Below are 19111 nucleotides of genomic sequence, written 5' to 3' on the forward strand. Positions count from 1 at the left end.
AAGGCCGACACCGTGACTCCCAGTGCACAGGTAACATTAACAAGCACCTAAGGCCGACACCGTGACTCCCAGTGCACAGGTAACATTAACAAGCAGTCCAGGCATCGGCACCTAAGTGCATGAGGGTTTGTGGAGGTGCTTGGTTACAAGGTACATGACGTGCCATTTTATAATTTCAGCTCCTTCAGATCTTTGGATTTGAGTGGAATTTACCTTTGTGTCCAATGACACTCTCAAAAGGAGATCCTGCTGGATACACCACCCCAGACGGAGGCTGGGGCTGGGCAGTGGTTTTTGGAGCTTTCATTTCCATCGGATTCTCTTGTGCATTTGGCAAATCGATATCTGTGTTTTTCAAAGAAATTGAAAGTATATTCCATGCCAGCACCAGTGAGGTTTCATGGATTTCCTCGATCATGTTCGCTGTCATGTATGCTGGAGGTAAGTACCCGATAAGGCCTGCCCTTTACTCTCTCAGTAAGCCAACCAAAACCGAACACACGCCCATTGGGTCGATGCTGACTCATAAGTGACCTGATAGAACAGGGTAGAACTGCCCCTTGTGAGTTTCCAAGACTGTCACTTTATGGGAGTAGAAAACCCCATCTGTCTTCCCTCTCGATAAACAAATGTTCCAAATGGAATGCTAGTTATTGAAACTATGCAATCGTCACATTTTCATCCCCTCCAAGCATAGAAGTTATATAGCAACTGTGAACTCTGTTGGGTCTGCTATGCTCATTGCCATTCCGACTCATAACGCCCCTACAGGACAGGATAGAACTGCCCCTGTGAGTGTCTAAGACTGACTCTTTATGGGAGTAGAAAGCCTTGTCTTTCTCCACGGAGCAGCTGGTGGTTTCGAACTGCTCACCTTGTAACCTCATGATTCGCAGCCCAACTCAGCCGCCCACCACCAGGCCAGCCAGAGCATTATAAAACACCATCTAGAAAGAATAACTTGAATCTGTTTTTGTTGCACTGGTATGTAGAAATGCAGTTGGTTTTTGAGTTTTAATTGTGTCCTCGTAAGCTTCATAAACTCTTCTTGTTTCCAGTAGTTCATTAGTATATTCTTTCAGCGTTTTTAGCTGGATGAGTGTATCTTCTACACATACTAATCGTTTGCTTTCTTCCATTCTATTCTTTATACCTTTTCTTTTTTTCCTGTCTTACTGCGCTGGCTTGGACCTCCAGTAGAATGTTGAAGAAAAGTGGTGATGGTAGGCATTCTTGTCTTGTAGTTTTGTTTTAGTTTTATATGGAAGAATACATATACATATTTTAGCCAGTGTGAAAGTCTACTCTAAAGTTAGATGATTGATCGAGTGTTTTCATACATCTCATCCTATCCATCCATGTTGTCTTTGTTCCTGATACATGTCCAAAAGTTGGAAACAGAAAGCGTGCTCTGTTGTCTGATTGATAATTTATAGGTATGTATAAAGGATTCTGTCATCACTTACAAACAGAGTGTTACAGTCTGTTGTTGCCTCAAAAGAGATAGACTAAGAATGATAGATTGCAGTTAAAACCTATTCAGCATTTGTATTCTAGGAGTATAGAAGCTGCATGATCAATACGCTCTCCCCTGTTACACCTATCTCTGACTCCAAACTACGGGCAGTGATCGAAAGCAGTATTTCCTACCACTGTCTTCTGTTGATCTGGGCAGGGAATGGTTCTGTCTGGTGCCTTTTATGTCAGTTTGTGTAAGAGAGGGATTGGGCTTTTCTTCGTGTCACTAAGTGGTTGCTTCTCCCCTAGGCCCCATCAGCAGTGTTCTGGTGAACAGATACGGCAGTCGGCCCGTCATGGTGGCTGGTGGCTGCTTGGCAGGCAGTGGCTTGATTGCAGCTTCTTTCTGCAGCACCGTGCAGGAACTCTACCTGTGTATTGGAGTCATTGGAGGTGAGTTGCTCTTGGCTCATTTTCCAGCAATGCTCTTATTGTGTGTGGACTACTCGTAGCACCCATCAGCTAGTTCTTTTGAGGAATGACATTGCTTCTTTAGTTTGCTTTCTACTCCCATGAAGAGTTAGTCTGGGAAGCCCACAGTAATTCCTACCCTGTCCTGTCGGGTCGCTGGGTCGGCATCGACTTGATGGCACTGGGTCATTTCGCCCCGAATTGGAACAGCTCAATGGCCGTGCGTTTTGTATAAGCGTTTCAGGAAAGCAACTCCTTACAGAAAATTCTGGCCCTTCATAGGTGATTTTTATAGGTTGAATGAACGAATGGGAAGAGTTTTTCTTTCCCTCCCTCCCTCCTTCCTTTCTCTCCTTCCTTCCTTAGTGAACAGCAAAGGGCGTGTGGAAGGTTGTTGAAAGGGGGCTCATCTCATCACCCACCATTCCTATCATTGCCCCTCCCACCCAGGAAGAGCTGGCTCCCATTGGAGTAGGAGTGCATGTCCACTGGTGGAGGGTCAGATATACTTGCCAGGGCGCAGACAGAGCCCTTACTAAAGCCACGCCAGCTGCCAGCAGATCAAGTCCCGAGTCGTGACCACCATGAGAGCAACCTCATTTCCCAGTAGCTAAATACGAATGTGGCACTGCTGCTGAGTGGAAAGATGATAGGTCCGCCACAGCCCGCAGTTCAGAGCTAAGCGGTCTTATGGACAGACAATTGACATGCCATGCGACTCAGTGCTTTAAATCCAGTCACAAGTGTTGCACAGTCGTCCCCACAGTCCGTGAGAACGTTCGCTTCCTTCTTGTTCTCATTATTAGCTCCCGGTGTCCCTCCACTCACCCTGCCCGAACCCCAAGGAGCTGTTCATCTAGTCAGTCTCTGTGAGTTTACCTATCCTGAGTTCACATAAAGAAAATCATAAAACAAGTCCAACGACATACTAAAACTAAAAAACCATCATGTAAGAAAGCACAAAGCTCTCTCGCCCCCATTCTCTCTGCTCCCCCTTCTCTCTCCCCCGCCCTCGCTCCCCTGTCTCCTTTCCCCTTGTCCGCCTTCTCCTCCCCTCTCTCTTGCCCTCTGGTCTCCCATCTCCGCGTGGACCACCAAGCAGGGCTGAGGCCAAAGAGAGGTGGGTTCTCTTCAGCCAGCAAGGCCCAGAAGAAAGGAGGGAAGCTGATGCGTGACCTGACCCTGTCCTGCTATTAAAGTTATTCAAAACGTCAAGACCTTGTAGATTCCTGAGAATGGCGATCGCTGCCTGCTGAGATATTTCTTCCATTGCGGATGCCATCTAAGGGACACTCTGGGGCTCTATCAATCATAACTGAACATTTTATACAATAGTGACTGGACTATTACAACAGACTGTTCTTTTGCTGAAAGATCAAGATTTTGGGCTTGTCAGTTAATGCTAAAATGTGATTGGAATATAACTGATTTTTGTATAACTCCTTACCCATATAATAAGATATTGCATAATAGGGATTTGATTAGGAAACATTTACAAGGGTTTAAGAGAAACATTTCATTAGATGTGATTTAGCTAAAAGGATATTTTCTATACATTCAAGGGTGGATTTAAGGCATTCCACTAGCTGAGGTAATTAAACAAATGGTGGATGGCATAGAAAGAGGCTGGATCCCATGTGCTTGGGTTAAATGCATTTCACATAGCTTAAGTTCCCGTCTGACTGTGTTGTTTATCATCATAATTTTGATGCTCACAGTCTCGTGTCGCTTCTATAGGAAGCTAAGAGATATGAAGAGAGAGGGAAAAAAAGGGCACAAAATAATAGAAACTAGAACAAATTAAACATGGGCCCAACGGGAAAACAAATGATAATATGTTAAATTTTAACCTACCTGTATTTGCATTAAGCACCATTAATACTTTGTTATTATGTCGACTCGTGTTTTTAATGCACACATATACTTTTTTAGAACAAAAGAGATTCGATTATGATGCTTACAGTCCATTTGTAAATGTCATCATACATCATGCACATACTTGCCCATCCACACATATTCTTCAGCAGCTGGTATTTTTCTGTTGTGTGCATGTACCATAACTGATTCCACCACTTTCTGATTGCATGTTGAGGGGTTTATCATTTTCACTCTTCATAGACAATGTTTGTATAATAGTGCCTCTCCCTACATCTCTGAAGATGATTATTTCCTTAAGGTAAGTGTGTCACAGTAGAATTACTGTGGGGAAATGTTTTTGATAATATTGGCCAAATTACTTTTCACAAAGGCTCTTTAGTGCCTTCCGTCCTGCTTCTAATATACCAGGTGGTCATACTGGGCGTTATTTTTTTGGATTTATGCTCTCACTCAGTCCGTTTTTACTGTTAAATATTTTAACTATACCAGAAAACTTGAACAACCAAGGGAGGAATATAATTGTACTTGTTCCTGCGTGGTTAATCATCTTGTTCCTGTTTCACTTAGGAATTCATGCAGTGAATAACAGAGTCCCCATTGTATGCCAGGCGTCATTCTATGGGGTTAAAGTCAACACGTTTGGCAAGCTTTCTGCTCTTTTGTTGTGGAAAGAAGACAATAGTTCAACAAATAAGTGAATAAATAAGAAAATATAAGGCTGCACGAAAATACCAGAGCCAAGAATTGAGCAATGTGATGAGAAGCAGGATAAAGGCTGGGCTTTCTACCCTCATACGGAGCTAGTCTTGGAAACTCGTCGGGGCAGTTCTACACTGCCCTCTAGAGTTGCTATAAGAAGGCATGAGAATTTGTTTTTTGTCTGTGATGAGGAAGGATTAGATAGTCCCTAAATGACTGATCTTCCAGGACAGTGGCTTTGAGTTGAGAATTGAATGACAAGGAGCTAGGTTTCTGGAAAAGTAGGGGAATGGCTAGTCTAACTAGGAGCCCTGGTGGCATAATGGTTACACATTGGGCTGCTAACCAGAAAGGCAGCAATTTGAAAACACTAGCTGTTCCTTGGGGCAAAGATGAGGCATTCTACTACATCTGCAAAGAGTTAAAGTCTCCAAAACCCACAGGTGCTGTTCTACCCTGTCCTATAGGGTCCCTGAGAGTCTGAATCAACTAGTTGGCTCTGAGGTTTTTAGTTTTTGTGGATTTTTTTTGCTAGCCAAAGGCCTAAGGGCAGTAACAAGATTAGCACAGAGTAGACTGCGGTAAGGCTTAAAGGTGTGGGCCAGATCTTGGGACTTTCAAACCTGAGCTGCAGAGTATGAATAGTCCTCAAGCCAACCCACTCATGGAGCCCCAGTGTGTGTCAAGATAGAGCTGGGCCCCTAGCGTTTGCAGGGGGGAAATGGTACCTCTGGGTGCCTTCAAATGTTTACTGTTTTTGTTGCTACAGCTAAAAAAACCTGTAAATGTGGCATTTGCTGCATAAGACACTTGTCCAAAAGTACTTCTATGACAATAGTTCACTTAAAGCTCTTCTGGTTATAATGGCCTCAGAGACGCGTGATGATCTCATCCATTCCCATTCACTTCCTTTGCCTTATTAATTAATAACTAATAGACTTCTTCTGAAAGTAACCACAGTAGTTTTTCTTTTCTCTCTCTCTCTCTCTCCTCAGGCCTTGGGCTGGCCTTCAACTTGAATCCAGCTCTCACCATGATTGGCAAGTATTTCTACAAGAGACGACCACTGGCCAATGGGCTGGCCATGACGGGCAGCCCTGTGCTCCTTGCCGTCCTGGCCCCTCTCAATCAGGTTCTCTTTGATACCTTCAGCCTTAGAGGAAGCTTCCTAATTCTCGGGGCCTGCCTATTAAACTGCTGTGTGGCTGGATCCCTGATGCGACCAGTAGGACCCAAATCTACCAATGTTGAGAAGACAAAGACGAAGGCATTCGTTCTGGAAGCTGGAAAATGGGACGCAAGAAAAGATGCTGCTGATGCAAATACAGATCCGAATGGTGGCCTGCCCAAAGAGGACAAGCCATCCGTCTTCGAAACAGTCAAGCAAACTCTGGACTTAGCTCTGTTCACTCATAGAGGTTTCATGCTCTACCTCGCCGGTAACTTGCTAATGGCTTTTGCGCTGGCCACGCCTTTAATCTTCCTTACTAATTATGCTAAGAGCAAGCATTTCAGTAGTGAACACGCCGCCTTCCTTCTTTCCATTATGTCCTTTGTGGATATCGTGGCCAGGCCTTGCATGGGCCTTGTGGCCAACACGAAATGGGTCCGACCGCATGTCCAGCACTTCTTTGCCGCGGCCATTATTGCCAATGGGATGTGTCACCTGTTGGTGCCGTTAGCCACCAGCTACATGGAGGTTTGTCTCTACGCCGGGTTCCTTGGGTTTGCCTTTGGGTGGTTCAGCTCAGTATTGTTTGAAACGCTGATGGACCTCGTTGGATCCCAGAGGTTCTCCAGCGCCGTGGGACTAGTGACCATTCTGGAATGCGGCCCTATCCTCCTGGGACCACCAGTTTTAGGTACAGTATGTCCCCCTGCCTCCGTGGTGCTGGGATCTCAGAACAAGCGCACAGGATTGGGCAGGTGATAGAGAGTCGAGAGTTACATGCTTGAGCAGGTCTCTCTCATCCCTGTACACTCCGCACTGGCGTAATGCTGGGTGCGGCAGAACAGACTGCTCAGTGCTGACAGAATTGGATTAAGTTGAGCCATAGAGTGAAAAGGGAATAGAATATTGTTATGAAATTTCACTTTGCTTTAAAACACATTTTTTTCTCTTCATAAGACATTGTAGAAAAATGGTCATATATACTGTATGTACTTGAGGTTAAGCCCACCTGAATATCAGCTGAGGCACCTAATTTTACCACAAAAACCACATTAAAAATGTGCTTATACACGAGTGTATATGGTACACTGAGAGTAGTGGAGATGGTTTCATTTTTTAATCATAGACTTTATATGAGTAGTAACATTTAAAATAACCACCACGGTTCCCATGTGAGGGCGCACAGGGCCCCAGGGACTGTCCTCCCTATGTTACATAGCCCAGCATCTCTCACAAAGCCCTGCTGGGACAATGGATTACACATTGGGCTGCTAACCACAAAGTCAGCAGTTTGAACTCGGCACCGGCTCCTTGGGGGAAAGTTGAGACTTTCTGATGTCTTAAAGATTTACAGGCTCAAAAGATTTAGGGCTTTGACTTAGTCAGCTCTCACACGTTCGTGAGTAGGATTGTTATATAAAGAACTAGAGGATTCGAAATGCAATAGCTTGATGGGACTGCTAGTAGATGATGACCATAAAACGTGATGGCTTCTTCCCTAAGAATAGAACTTTTTGCATTGAAAAAGTGTCCCCCAATCTCACTCTGAGTGAGTGGATTTTGACATGTAAATCTTATCCAAAGACAGCCTCATCTTGCTCCCTCAGCAGCAGCGGGCGGGTTTGAACCATGGTGGTTAACCGCCCATCGCCTAACCAAATAGCTCCACCTGGGGTTTCTCTGGGTGCTTTTGAAATGACACACTGTAGAGGCAGGAGGATACAGAAAAGATCTCTGAACTTTGGGGAACTTCCCCTCCCTCCTCCTTTCTCTCCCTCCCATAGCCAATGATTTGCCAACTTCGACCGTCATTTTTTTACTCCCCAAATCTCTGATATTTGCCTATTTCCCTACCATAGGCAGAAGGAAAATGTGGCCCAGTCTCCTAACTGAGCCTCTCCAATAGCTTCCTGCCTGATTTACCCTCACCCAGAACAGGGGGTCTGCTATCAGTTTGCAGCCAGAACTATCTTTGCAAATGCAAATCTGATATCCCAGCTGATTAGAACTTTCTAGTAACTTTCCAATATGCTTGGGTGAGGATCCCATTCCTTAATGTGGCCTTGACTGGGTGGCCTGCACTGCCACCTGCCTCTCTAGCCTCATTTTCCTGGCTGGCTCTTGCGTGCTCCGCCCTAGCAGCCCTGTTGGCTTCCCTCAGCCTGCGCACACCACACGGCCTCTCACTGCTGCACCGCCCAGCAAGGAAGAGAAGTGCCTGGCTCCTCGCCTTCCCCTTTCCCCTAGTCAGTCTGTGTCCTCCTCCCCACGCACTAGTCACATCCCCAAGTTCTGCATTCAAATGACCCTTTGTAGCACTTGTCACAACTACTGTTTTGGACTTTTCTAGTCTTGCGATTAACATCTTTCTTCTTGCTGGCCAGCGAGCGATGTAAAGGCAGAGATTCCAGCTTCTCCTTGTTCCCTCAGCATCCCCTATCATTGCCTGTGCCTGGCACACGCTGACTCAGTAGAAAGCCCGGTCTCACCCGAGGAGCTGCTGGTGGTTTTGAACTGCAGACCATGCTGATTGCAGCCCAACACTTAACCGCTGCACCAGCAGGGCTCCACGTGTGGCACCTGGTAGGGCAGCATCAGTGCATGACGATTGCATGAGGATTGCATGACGGAACAGCATGCATGCGCGCCTGAACTGGCTCTGTTCAGTCCTGTACACGTGGAAGGTGGCATTTTACTTTAACAAAAATGGTATCTTTGGGATATAAAGAGAAGTATATAAACCTGTCATTGTAAGTGTATGAAGTGCTGAGTCCAGTCTATGCATTTCTTGACTCCATGACCCCTCGGACCGTTCAGATTTCAATGTGCATCCAGAGAAAGCAATAGGATATGCTGTTCTGCACCAGCGAGTCACTCCCACTCAGGGCAGCCGCGCGTCTCACAGAGCAAAGCACCCCTCCGCCTGTGCCAGCCGCACACACGACACAGCGAGTCCCTCCCACTCAGGGCAGCCGCGCGTCTCACAGAGCAAAGCACCCCTCCGCCTGTGCCAGCCGCACACACGACAGGCCGACTGCGGATGCATTCTCTCCTGCGCTGCGCTGGAGTGGAGTCCCTTAAGGGGGGAGTGGACAGACTTGAGAGTCAGGCTTCCTGGAGAGAATCATTCATTCAGCCTGGGCCTCCGTTCCCTCCTCCGGAAGATGAGGACACCACTAATAATCAAACTTGCTTTTAAATGCTTCCTTATTCCTGTAGCAGTAGCAGGAGTAAAGGACAATTGAGAGCAGTCTTCTCTGAGAAAGGGGGAAAGAGCACTGGTCTGGGGTTCTGGCAACGAGATATGAAGAGGTGTGTGATTTTGAAGAATCTTTCTAAATCTCTCTGGGCACCAGCCCACCCTCTTATAAAACAGGAGACGTGAACTAGATAGTCGCTAGGCCCTTTTCCACTCTGATGAACACAGAGTCATTCTAAGTCAGTGTGATGTTGCAAATTAAGATGATCCTTTATCCCTACATTTTGAGGTGCAACTTGCCTTTGGGGGAGACTGCAAAGACAGTTCTTATTGTTATGTGCCATCTCATCAGTTTCTTTACGCCTAGCAACCCTATGGGACAGAGTAGAACTTCCCACAGGGTTTTAAAGGCTAGAAATGCTCTGGGAACAAGCTACCAGGTCTGTCTTGGATGGAGTAGAGGCCTAGCTTGTTGGTTAGCAGGTGTGCAGCTGGCCGTTGTTTTGTTGTTAGGGCTCCTTGGTGGTCTCATAGGGGGCCCTCTCTCAGTGAATCTTTAGACTTTATTTAGGAAAGAGTATACACCTGGTTTTTTAGAACCCACATAACAGTTTCTTTTGTTATTGACTTCAGGTGGCCTCACCGATGTGTATGGAGACTACAAATATACTTACTGGGCCAGCGGTGCCATCCTCATTGTTGCCGGCATCTTCCTCTTCATTGGCATGAGCATCCATTATCGATTAAGGGCAACAGAGCGGAAAGCGGAACAAAAGCAGGACGATGAAGGCAGCAAAGGAGGGCACTGAGCAGCAGACTCTTCAGAAGAGAAAGGAAAGTGGGAGGACCCAAAGAGAAGAATTCTACCTGAACCTTCGATAAACAGGAACTTTCAACCAAAGTCTACTGCACCAGGTGCTACTGGTGGCACCTCATGGACACAGCGGCACTAGCATAAGCATCAGAACACGTGTTGGCCGATGGGACTTTTACTTCATTCCTTAGCATCCTTTGAGGGTGGGGGCTTCTGAGAGACAATGGGAGGAGGAAGCTTCTATTTGAAGCCAGATTTACTGAGTTATTTATGAGGAGCTTCAAAAAAAAGTTCATGGGAAAATTGTATTATCTTAAAAATTTTTTAAACAGTTTTATTGCCGTAATTTATATACAATTCAGTGGTTTGAATATATTAGCAGTTGTACAGAAATTGCATCATCTTTTGATTCCATTTTTCGTGGGTCCTTGAAAGCCCCTCCTACAAACAGAATCCTTCCCCTTTTAAAGGTGTATAGTCCACGTGAACTCCACCTAACTTATAACACAGAGCATACAGTCCCACGAGTTTTAACACAAGTCAAATAGCTGCTGCCCTGTCACAGAGCATCAGTAACAAGCAGAATGGGTCCCTGGGCCTCACGCACCTCCCCTGGTGCCGGTAGGCAGATTTCTACAACATCTCGCGTGCCTTTCCCTCCGTGGGATACATGGCAGCACACGGTATTGAGCCTTTCGCATGTCTGCTTTCACAGAGCCAAGTGACCTCGGAGGCATCTGTGTTTTGTCTGCCTCAGCATTGCTATGCCATTGGGTGAGAAGGACCATGGTACGTTTTCTATCCATTCACCAGTTAGACAGCTAAGTGGCTCCTACTTTTTGACTAATACTAATACTGGTGCTGTAAACATTCCTGGGCAAGTGTTTGTAAGAATGTGTACTTTCAATGGAATGTTAGCATTGATTGAGTATATTAAATAACTGCCCACAAATTTTAAAAAATTTATTGTCTTGAGTTTTCATCTCTCCGAATCATAGTTCTATGTTCATATAGTAATTGTTATTTAAAGTAATAAACTAAAAGAAAATGTCTAATTTTATTTAAAATGTTGGTGGGCTGAGTGTTAAATAGACGCAAATCTAACATGGTGAAAAAGCAGCGCAGACCTAGATCTCTGTTTTACATTATTTACAAGTAAATGGATGTGGCTGGCTGGCCAGCATCAGCACAAGGACAGGAACACAAGCCACACAGCGAAAGGCCTCCCTGCTCCAGGTCTGGGAATCAAAGAGGTAGGATAGTAGTTAGCACAGGAGACCAGGTCCTCTCTGAGGTTGATCTGGACCAGTGGTATCTTTCCATGCTGGATAATATACCAGTAACCCAATAGGAGCAAAATGGCTGCCGGGACCCAGTGGACTCATTTACTGTTACCATCACAGGGAAAATGGACTCTCTTCCTTTGGCTCTAATCCCGTTGGGGCCCTCATGTGTTTTCTAGACTTCTGATGTCAACCCTCAGCACTGACGCAAGTGAAGACAGCGTATAATCTCAAAATCTTGATTTAGGTGTATGTTGAGAGGAAATAGACGTTAGTACAGACACTCTCCTAATGTGTAAGCCAGGAAGGGATAGGTATTTGCTTGTTTTCCAAAAATAAAGACTCAAATCTGTTCTTTTTTTGTTTACCCACCACTGTCCCCTCCTCCTAAAAGAACCCTTTCCATTTAAATGTTACCTAAAATGTGAACAAAATAAATTTCTTCTACAAATACCTCATTACATGAAGCCAAAACGGTGAGGTGTTCCAGTGAAACACTTAAAGAGCATAGTGTGTTTTGTTTTGCTGTCTCATCTTGACTCATTAAAGCAGTACTGTTGGGTACATGATGTCATTAGCCCTGGTTCAGTGCTGATGCCCACCGACGGCCCGCTACATTGTTGGTCTGTTCTTACTTGCTGTTGGTGTGAATGTCGGTAGCCTTGTTGACACCTTTCAGGTCACACTATCACGTCTTTCTCTAATCCCCGTTTAAATGATCACATGCTGTCTGATCCTTTCCCCCTGAATGCAGCTAGCTCAGTGTTCTGAAGACACAACAGTCTAATTCTGAAAGTACCTTTAAGTTTAGCAGCTATTTTTTAAATTCGAATTTTAGTCCCTGGGTTTTGGGAATGCTGCATCCATTTTAGAATGCCAATGACTTGTCTGTCAATTCAAATTAGCTGTATTTCCTTAGAATGTGCTGATCTCCATAGACCCCCTCTCTGCTCCTCCCTCTTCTCTTTAGACACCCCCTAGAATTGAAAAATGTTGAATGAATGTGTGTAAACCAGCTTCAGAATTTGTTGACAACCACCAGAGCAGGTGGCTAATTTCTAGTTGGGATCAAAATGCACAACTTCCACCTGGGAGTGGTCTCACTTGTTAGTATGAACGAGGCAGATCCTGCGGAAGACAGCCCTAAGACGGTGGTGAAGAGCTCGGGTTTGGGGACTGCACCCCTGTGTACCAGCCTCCTTGTCTGCAGGTGGAGTAACCGTGCCGAGGTTTCGAGGAATAAGTGCACTCAGGACCCTGCCCAGCATGTGGTAAATGCCACGTTAATACAAGCTGCTGTGACCCTTATACACTCAAAGTGATCACGTTTGCCCTATTTGCAAAATGCTACCTGCTTTGCTGCGGCAATGGATACTTTTAAAGAAATAGTTGGTTTACAATTTGTCCTCAAATTTCAACCAATGGGGTGATAAGGTTACCTGGAACTAACGGGTGGAAGAATGCTGCAACAGCAGTTTAAGGGAGAAACAAGCAAATAGTCACACCATGTAAATGCTGCCAAAGGAGCATGCCCTGGTCTTACTGTTTAATCAGAGGCGATTCTGCCACACATGGCAGCTTCTTTGCTATTAGCGCCCGTTTGAAGTGGGGTGAATGTCGGCATCCCAGCCTTACAGAGGAAGCATGCAGATCTTGAGGAGATTGGCGTTGGTGAACTTACATAAGCTGTAATTGGCAGGCTCAAAACTAAGGCACAGCTTTGGGCCTCCAAATGAGGGCCTCCTAACCATGTCAACCTTTTGGCCTCAACTTACAAATGTGGTTCGCTGTGTGCAGTTTTTCATGTAAAGAGTCTCAGAAATGCCCCCGGACAATTTTACAGTGCCATGCTCTATTATAGGGTCACTATGAGCGGATAAAGACTTGTCGGCAATGAAGTTTGGGGGGATGCATAGTTGCAGGGGCTGTGTGACCCCAGCAGTTAACCTACAGGTTAGCTGAGGGTTCAAACCCACCTGCTGTTTATGGGAGGAAGATTTGCTTCTGTAAAGTTTTACAGTCTTGTAAACCTTGTGAGGCAGTTCTAAGCTGTCCTGTGAGAATTGGCCATGAGTTGTGTGTGGATTGGTTTTGTTTTTTTTTAATGTGTGTATCTGCTTAGTCTGAGGCCCACCTGTCAACTGCATACCTGTCTCCTTCCAGTACACACAGTGTTCCCCAGTGCACACAGCTGCTCCGGAAGTTTCCACATCCATGCAGATGACTTGTGGATTGCAGACCCAAGTACACGGCTCCCACAGCTCCACCCTTTCCACTTTGGGGATAAGAGTTGGATTTCAATGAATTTTTGCTTAAGTTGCCATAAAGGTAAAATGTAACAAAATTCCTAATGTTTCATTTAGACAATGAGGTTAAACTTTACCAGTGTGTACTGCTGTCCCAGAGGTATAAATTTGTATATCCATATGCAAGGGGCTACCTAAAAAACAGGAATTGTGCTGGACAGAGCACAGCTTTCATAGTGCACATTTTTCATGAGAGGCGAGCATCAGGCAACTGAGTGAGTGCACCCAGAGGCGTCACCTGGGAAGGTTCTCTCTGGTTACGGTGAATTTTTTCATAAAAGTTTTCACTAGAACCTACTTTTTTTGTGATGACCGATTTAAGAGAATAGCGTGTGGCCATGAAATTGTGTTTCCTCCTTGGAAAAAATGCCACAGAATCTTGTGATGTAGAAGATAGCTTACTAGGACAGTGTTATGGGAAAAATTCAAGTGTACAGTAGTTTTCCTCATTTCAAAAAACATGAAATGTTGATTGATTACAAACCTCGTTCTAGACATCTGATTTCCAGAAGGGACAAAAATTTTGACTCGTGGTGAATATGGAGTTTGTTCCACCAGGTCAGACTTAATCAAGCTTTCTATTTAGAGGTTCTGAAAAGATTGTGTAACAGTGTGCGACATAAAAGGCCTGATGTGTGGCAGACCGGGGACTAGTTTTGCCACCACGACAGTGCACCTGCTCAGTCAGCCATCTCAGTGCGCCAGTTTTGGGCATGTCTCTCTTGCCCCACGCACCAGACTCACCTGACCTCACCTCTGTGAGACTTCTTTTTGTTTCCGTGAATGAAGAGGAACATGAAAGGACGGCGATTTGACGAAGTAGAGGTGGGAAAAAAAGGAGGTGCTGTCAGCCATCCAAAAAGATGAGTTTGAAATGTTTCCAAGAATTGCAGATTTGACAAATGTATTGTGTGTAATAGAGAGAGTACTTTGAAGGTGGTAAAGTGGTTTTGTAAAAAAATTTAAATACATAGCTCTGAGAAAAATTCTGGTTGGGGTGGGGGGTACCTCATATGTATCTAAATGTGCACACATACGCATAGTTAGAAACCCTTTAACGAAAATGAACCAGGATGGATGGCCAGACCGGCATTACTCCACATACAGAGTTATGTAGTAAGCTTGTTGAAAGAAAGCCAGGAACTTAAAGCAACTTAGGTATACTTTATGTGTGTGTAAGTACCGCTTCCCTGAAAATAAGACAGTGCCTTATATTAATTTTTGCTCCCAAAGATGCGCTAGGTGTTATTTTCAGGGGAATACCTTATTTTTCCATGAAAAATACGGTACACATTGTTGAACAACAAAAAAGGAAATTAATTACCTGTATACCGTATGGTAGTAGTTGTCATCACAAATCAGCATAACTAGACAAACTGAATCCTACAGTATCAAGAATTTCTTACTACCATTATTTCCATGTACAACAACCTATGGCACATTTACTCGTACTTCCTGTCTGCTCCAGCTGCACAGCCGCCAACAGTGAGCTGCACGGTGGCGCCCACCGCTACAGTCCAGAGTTAACGTTAGCTTGGGGGGGCCTTATTTTGGGGGAGGCCTTATTTTCAGGAGTTGCCTTATATTTCAGTGAGGCAAAACTGCAAGTAGGTCTTATTTTCGGGGAAACATGGTATGTTTCACTAAAAGATTTTTTTTGCAGGGGCGATGAATTTGAACTTAAAAATCAAAGATTTTTATATCTTGATTTTTTTTTTTAATGACAAAATAAGGAAAGTATTCCTCTTGAATAGTAAATTGCTTGATTTGTAAGGAAGACTAAGGAAACAATTTCTGGTAACGGGTATAGGGGATGTTCGTTCTGCTAATAACCCTGAAAATTGCTTAAGCCAAGTCAGGTTTCAGCTTCCACAGGGGACTGTCATGTATAAATTTGAGTCTTCACATCTCTTGGAGAAACTATATTCAGAGACAAAATCTGGAAACTATATAAAGAGTGGCTCTTGGAAATTTTCTCAATTTGACATTACTTAGAAGGAATGGCGTTCCTGCACTAAATTGGCGGCCTGGCAACGAAAAGGGAAGTGGCAACATGGCTCTGTGTTCATTGTGACAGGGACCCTGCAGAGAGCACTGTGCCATCTCGTGCAATAGCCAACAGCCTTGGCACCAGGGATATTTTTTTCACCCAAGATTTGGATGAACCCTTAAAGGAAACATTGGCAGTCCCAGGATTTGCCATGACCACGCAGTTAAAATCTTACATCGAATCCTGTCACTGCAGGAGTAAATTCATGGGTGAAAAATACGGCTTTACGTTGTACTGATATGGAAAGTGAGACTGCATCAAACGCATTGATTTTAGTAAATACTGTTAATAATTGAAGAGTAAAATAGGTTCTAAGTGGTGTCTGGTAATTTCTTCTGATAGTCCAGATTAAAAAATCACACAGGGGTCCGTGGGGGGGGTTACCCGTCTTTGGTTTTTTTCCCACACCTTAATGTATAAAATGCTTGTTTATCCTCTCTCCCCCTCCCCCCCCCATCCAAGGATGAAATGGTGTAACCAGATAAGAGAAGTTATGGGAACAAATGAACCATCCCAAACAAGTTTTTTTAAATCCTGCAAAAACCAAAGTGGGCCGTAGCTCTAGGGAGCTCCCCAAGGCAGCTCTCCTCCATGGGTTGACGCTGGCACCATAGCCCTGGTGGAACCCTGCTTCTTGCAAGACCAGAAGCGATGTATTTGGGTGACTGTCACATAAGTAACGTGCTCACACTTTGGGAAGCAGTCTCAACCCAAAACACAGGGTGGGGTCTCCGGTGCATAGTGTTTGCCTGGTTTTGAAGCTACATGGGGCAAAACACTAAAATGTTGACCTAGCAATCTAGGCTGGAAGAACCCAGACCCTTTGGGGAGGGAGGTGGTAACTGGCTTGCTAGGCTCTCCTTGGAAGCTGCTGGAGGTTGTGCCTTAAGAAATTCAAAACACCTAAGCCTGGCCCAGTTTGGCACCATGCTCTCCACTTGAGATTTCACTCTACTGGATAGACAGGAAGGGAAATACTTAGTACTTTTCTAAGAAAAAGATGCTTAGTGAATCCAGAATGTAAAATTCCATTATCTATTTGAGATCTTCTCTAACAGCTCAGGAGGAGGAGGAGGCAGCTTTCTGTTCCCTTAAAAAGTGCATGTTGTATTGGGGATTTGGAAGACTTAACCATTGGGGACCCAAGCCCCACTTGAAATCTAAAATGTAAAGATGCAAGTTAGAAAGTTGCTTGAGAAACGCTCTAAAAACTCGGTTTATATACTCCCTGGTGACATAATGGTTACACATTGGGTTGCTAACCAGAGGTTCAACAGTTCAAAACCACCAGCTGTTCCTTGGGACAAAGGCAGGGCTTTCGACACCTGTAAAGAGTTAGAGCCTCAGAAGTCAGAATCAGCCTCATCACAGTGAGTTGAGAGGGACTGAAAACATACACCCTGTGGCCCATGAGAAACAGCTGCAGGGCTGCTCAGGCAGCCGCCTGGGGAGGTGGGGCAATGAAGTGGGTGAGGCTGCCCTTCTCCCTCCCCTACGCCAAGGTCACTTTGAAGCTTGCTGTATGACGTGCTTGCCCTCCGGAGTCACTGGCTGCCCCTTTGCCAGCCTGCTGGGGCAGAGATACCAGCTGCAGGGACCAGCTGCCCACCACTAGATGGCTACCACGTTGAGCCAGTTCCAGGTGCGTCCTTAGAGCCGAGAGCCCCAGCATCGCACGTTTGTGGGGGAAAAGGAAATCTGGCGTTCTCATTGTGGCATAAGCCGATAGAGATGCCTGTTGGGATTCGAGTCACGGGCCACCTCGAGGGGCCCTCGCGGGACCCAGCCTCGGGGCTCGGGCGCAGCCGCGCCGGCTGCCGTGCCCACGTGCTGGGGAGCGCCCAGCCGTCTGATGGAGCAAGCCCCCGAGCGGCTGCCGGGCGGTGGATTCCGACTGCCGGGCACTCGCTCCCACGAGTACGGAGAAGCCAATGGCAAGGCCAGCCGCGGGGCCCCAAGACGCCGTCGACTTCCTCAAAGACCGCGGCTCGGTTCTGGTCGGTCCGAAAGGAGCGCCTCCGTGGCCCGAGCAGGTTGACAAGGGACTCCCTTGGGCGAATGTGCTCGGGCTCCTCGCCGTCTACCCCTCAGGTCGACAGACTGGGGTGGCGGGGAAGCGGTGGGAGACGTCCCAGGTCTCTCCTTCCGGGGGCCCTGCGAGGCGGGCGCAGAGACCCCGCGGCCTCGGCGGCAGCTTTCCCAGGCTCGCGCCGCCCTCTGGCGGGCAGGGCTGCGCACTGCAGGCCCTGCTCCGGACACGGGCGGACCCGGTGCCGCTCCCCGAGCGGGCGGTGACCACGCGGGTGGGGTGGAGGGGAGCGCGGGTCGTGCCAGCTGCCACCGAGCACGACTGCAGGAGGGCAAGGCGCACTGCGGCGGCTCCGCGAAGTGGTCACAGAACTCGGTCCCCGTGCCAGCAGACCTAGCTGGATTCCACTCCCAATGGGCAGCTTTCCTGCCCGGAACCCGGGGAGCCGCGGGCCCGGCCTTCTTTGTTCCTGGAGATGTGGGCACCTCCTGGAATTCCTAGGGGAAATCGCCCGGCGGCTGGCTGGCACCTTGTACCTACTCAACATTTCTCTGTCATTCAGTTTTCTCAATAAAACATTCCGAACGTTTTGTGAAACAGGTTACAGAGCACATCAGCCGTCTTACCGTCAATAATTCAAATACATTTCGTTTCAACCCACCGACTGCAATCCCTCAATGTACCCTCACCAATGAAGGTTATGTATAAAAGAAACTACCTTCACCGGAAGCAACCCTTAAAGAAAAATACATATGAACTCAAAATTCACTTCCCTCGAGTTGATGCCAACGCATAGGCCTCATAAGACAGGGTAGAAGTGCCCCTGTGAGTTCCTGGCAGTGGAAAGCCCAGGCTTTCTCCTCCGGAACAGCTAGTGGTTCTGAACTACTGACCCTGCAGTTGGCAGCCTCACTCACAAGCACTACACCACCGGGCTCCCTGAGCTGTGCGTCCTAAAGGAAACGAGCCCGGGGGCGTGGCGGGTATGCAGCGAGGGGCTGCGATCAAAGCCGGCAGTTGGAAACAGCTGCTCCGGAGGAAAGACGCGGGCTTTTTACTCCGGGAGAGTTCCTTGTCTCGGAAATGCCCTGCCTCTGGAGCGTCGCTGTGGGTCAGCCTCGATGGCAGTGAGTTTCCGTTAAGTTGGTATTGTTAAAATAGCTACTTTCACTCCGTCTACGCCGTTCTGGGGGTCAAGCCGGGAACCTGAGCGCGATTCTTCGGAATCCGGCTCCCAGGCGTCTCAGATCCGGTGGGCGGCGGCCTCCGCCTGTGTGTTTGGAAGAGATCTGAATTTGGAGAAAAGAATGGATTTCGTGGCTGTAAGGTTTCATGCCCTTTGCATTTCAGCTCATTCCAGGGAAAGGAAACATTGGGGTGGTGCTGGTGGAAATGGGCGCGCGCCCCCAACCCGAAACGTTTATAGGGTTTGGGTCACAGCTACACCCTCGGTGGCTGGATGCCGTGGCCCGGCCCCCCCACCCTGGCACTCGCCCCGGTGTGGCTGCACCGGGGTAACAGCAAGGAGGTGGTGGGGACCGGGGGGACTGTCCTCACAGCACCTCCCCCTCCTCCCAGAGGAAGAGGCTGCCGTCTGGAAAGGCAGCATTTCCCGGCTCTGCTCCCGCATTCCCTGTCTGGCCCAGAGAAGGGAGCTGCCGGCCAGGCCACACTCCCTCCGGAAAGCAAGTCCTGAGCTTGGGTGCTGCACCGTGGGGAGGGGGGTGCGCGTGGGTGGGGTGAGAGGGCTGAG

At 47.0% G+C, this 19111-nt stretch overlaps 1 protein-coding gene across 3 annotated transcripts in view; it reads left to right on the forward strand.

Moving 5' to 3' along the window:
* Positions 1–10560, forward strand: part of LOC101650302 (monocarboxylate transporter 1-like) — a 22162-nt gene extending 11602 nt beyond the window's left edge. Inside the window, exons 1-5 of one of the 3 annotated variants that reach the window (XM_045291958.1) lie at positions 313–441; positions 1198–1223; positions 1768–1911; positions 5502–6368; positions 9510–10560. In XM_045291958.1, coding sequence (XP_045147893.1) covers positions 401–441; positions 1198–1223; positions 1768–1911; positions 5502–6368; positions 9510–9685 — 1254 coding nt within the window. In that variant the 5' untranslated portion in view covers positions 313–400 and the 3' untranslated portion in view covers positions 9686–10560. Of the gene's footprint in view, positions 1–9; positions 442–1197; positions 1224–1767; positions 1912–5501; positions 6369–9509 lie in introns of those variants that run through there. The other 2 variants (XM_013003875.2, XM_045291957.1) reach the window with 2 other exon arrangements.
* Positions 10561–19111: the final 8551 nt, after the last annotated feature.

This window comes from Echinops telfairi, unplaced genomic scaffold (genome assembly GCF_000313985.2).
Source record: "Echinops telfairi isolate 266 unplaced genomic scaffold, ASM31398v2 ScPeMD7_443;HRSCAF=831, whole genome shotgun sequence".
NCBI lineage: Eukaryota > Metazoa > Chordata > Mammalia > Afrosoricida > Tenrecidae > Echinops > Echinops telfairi.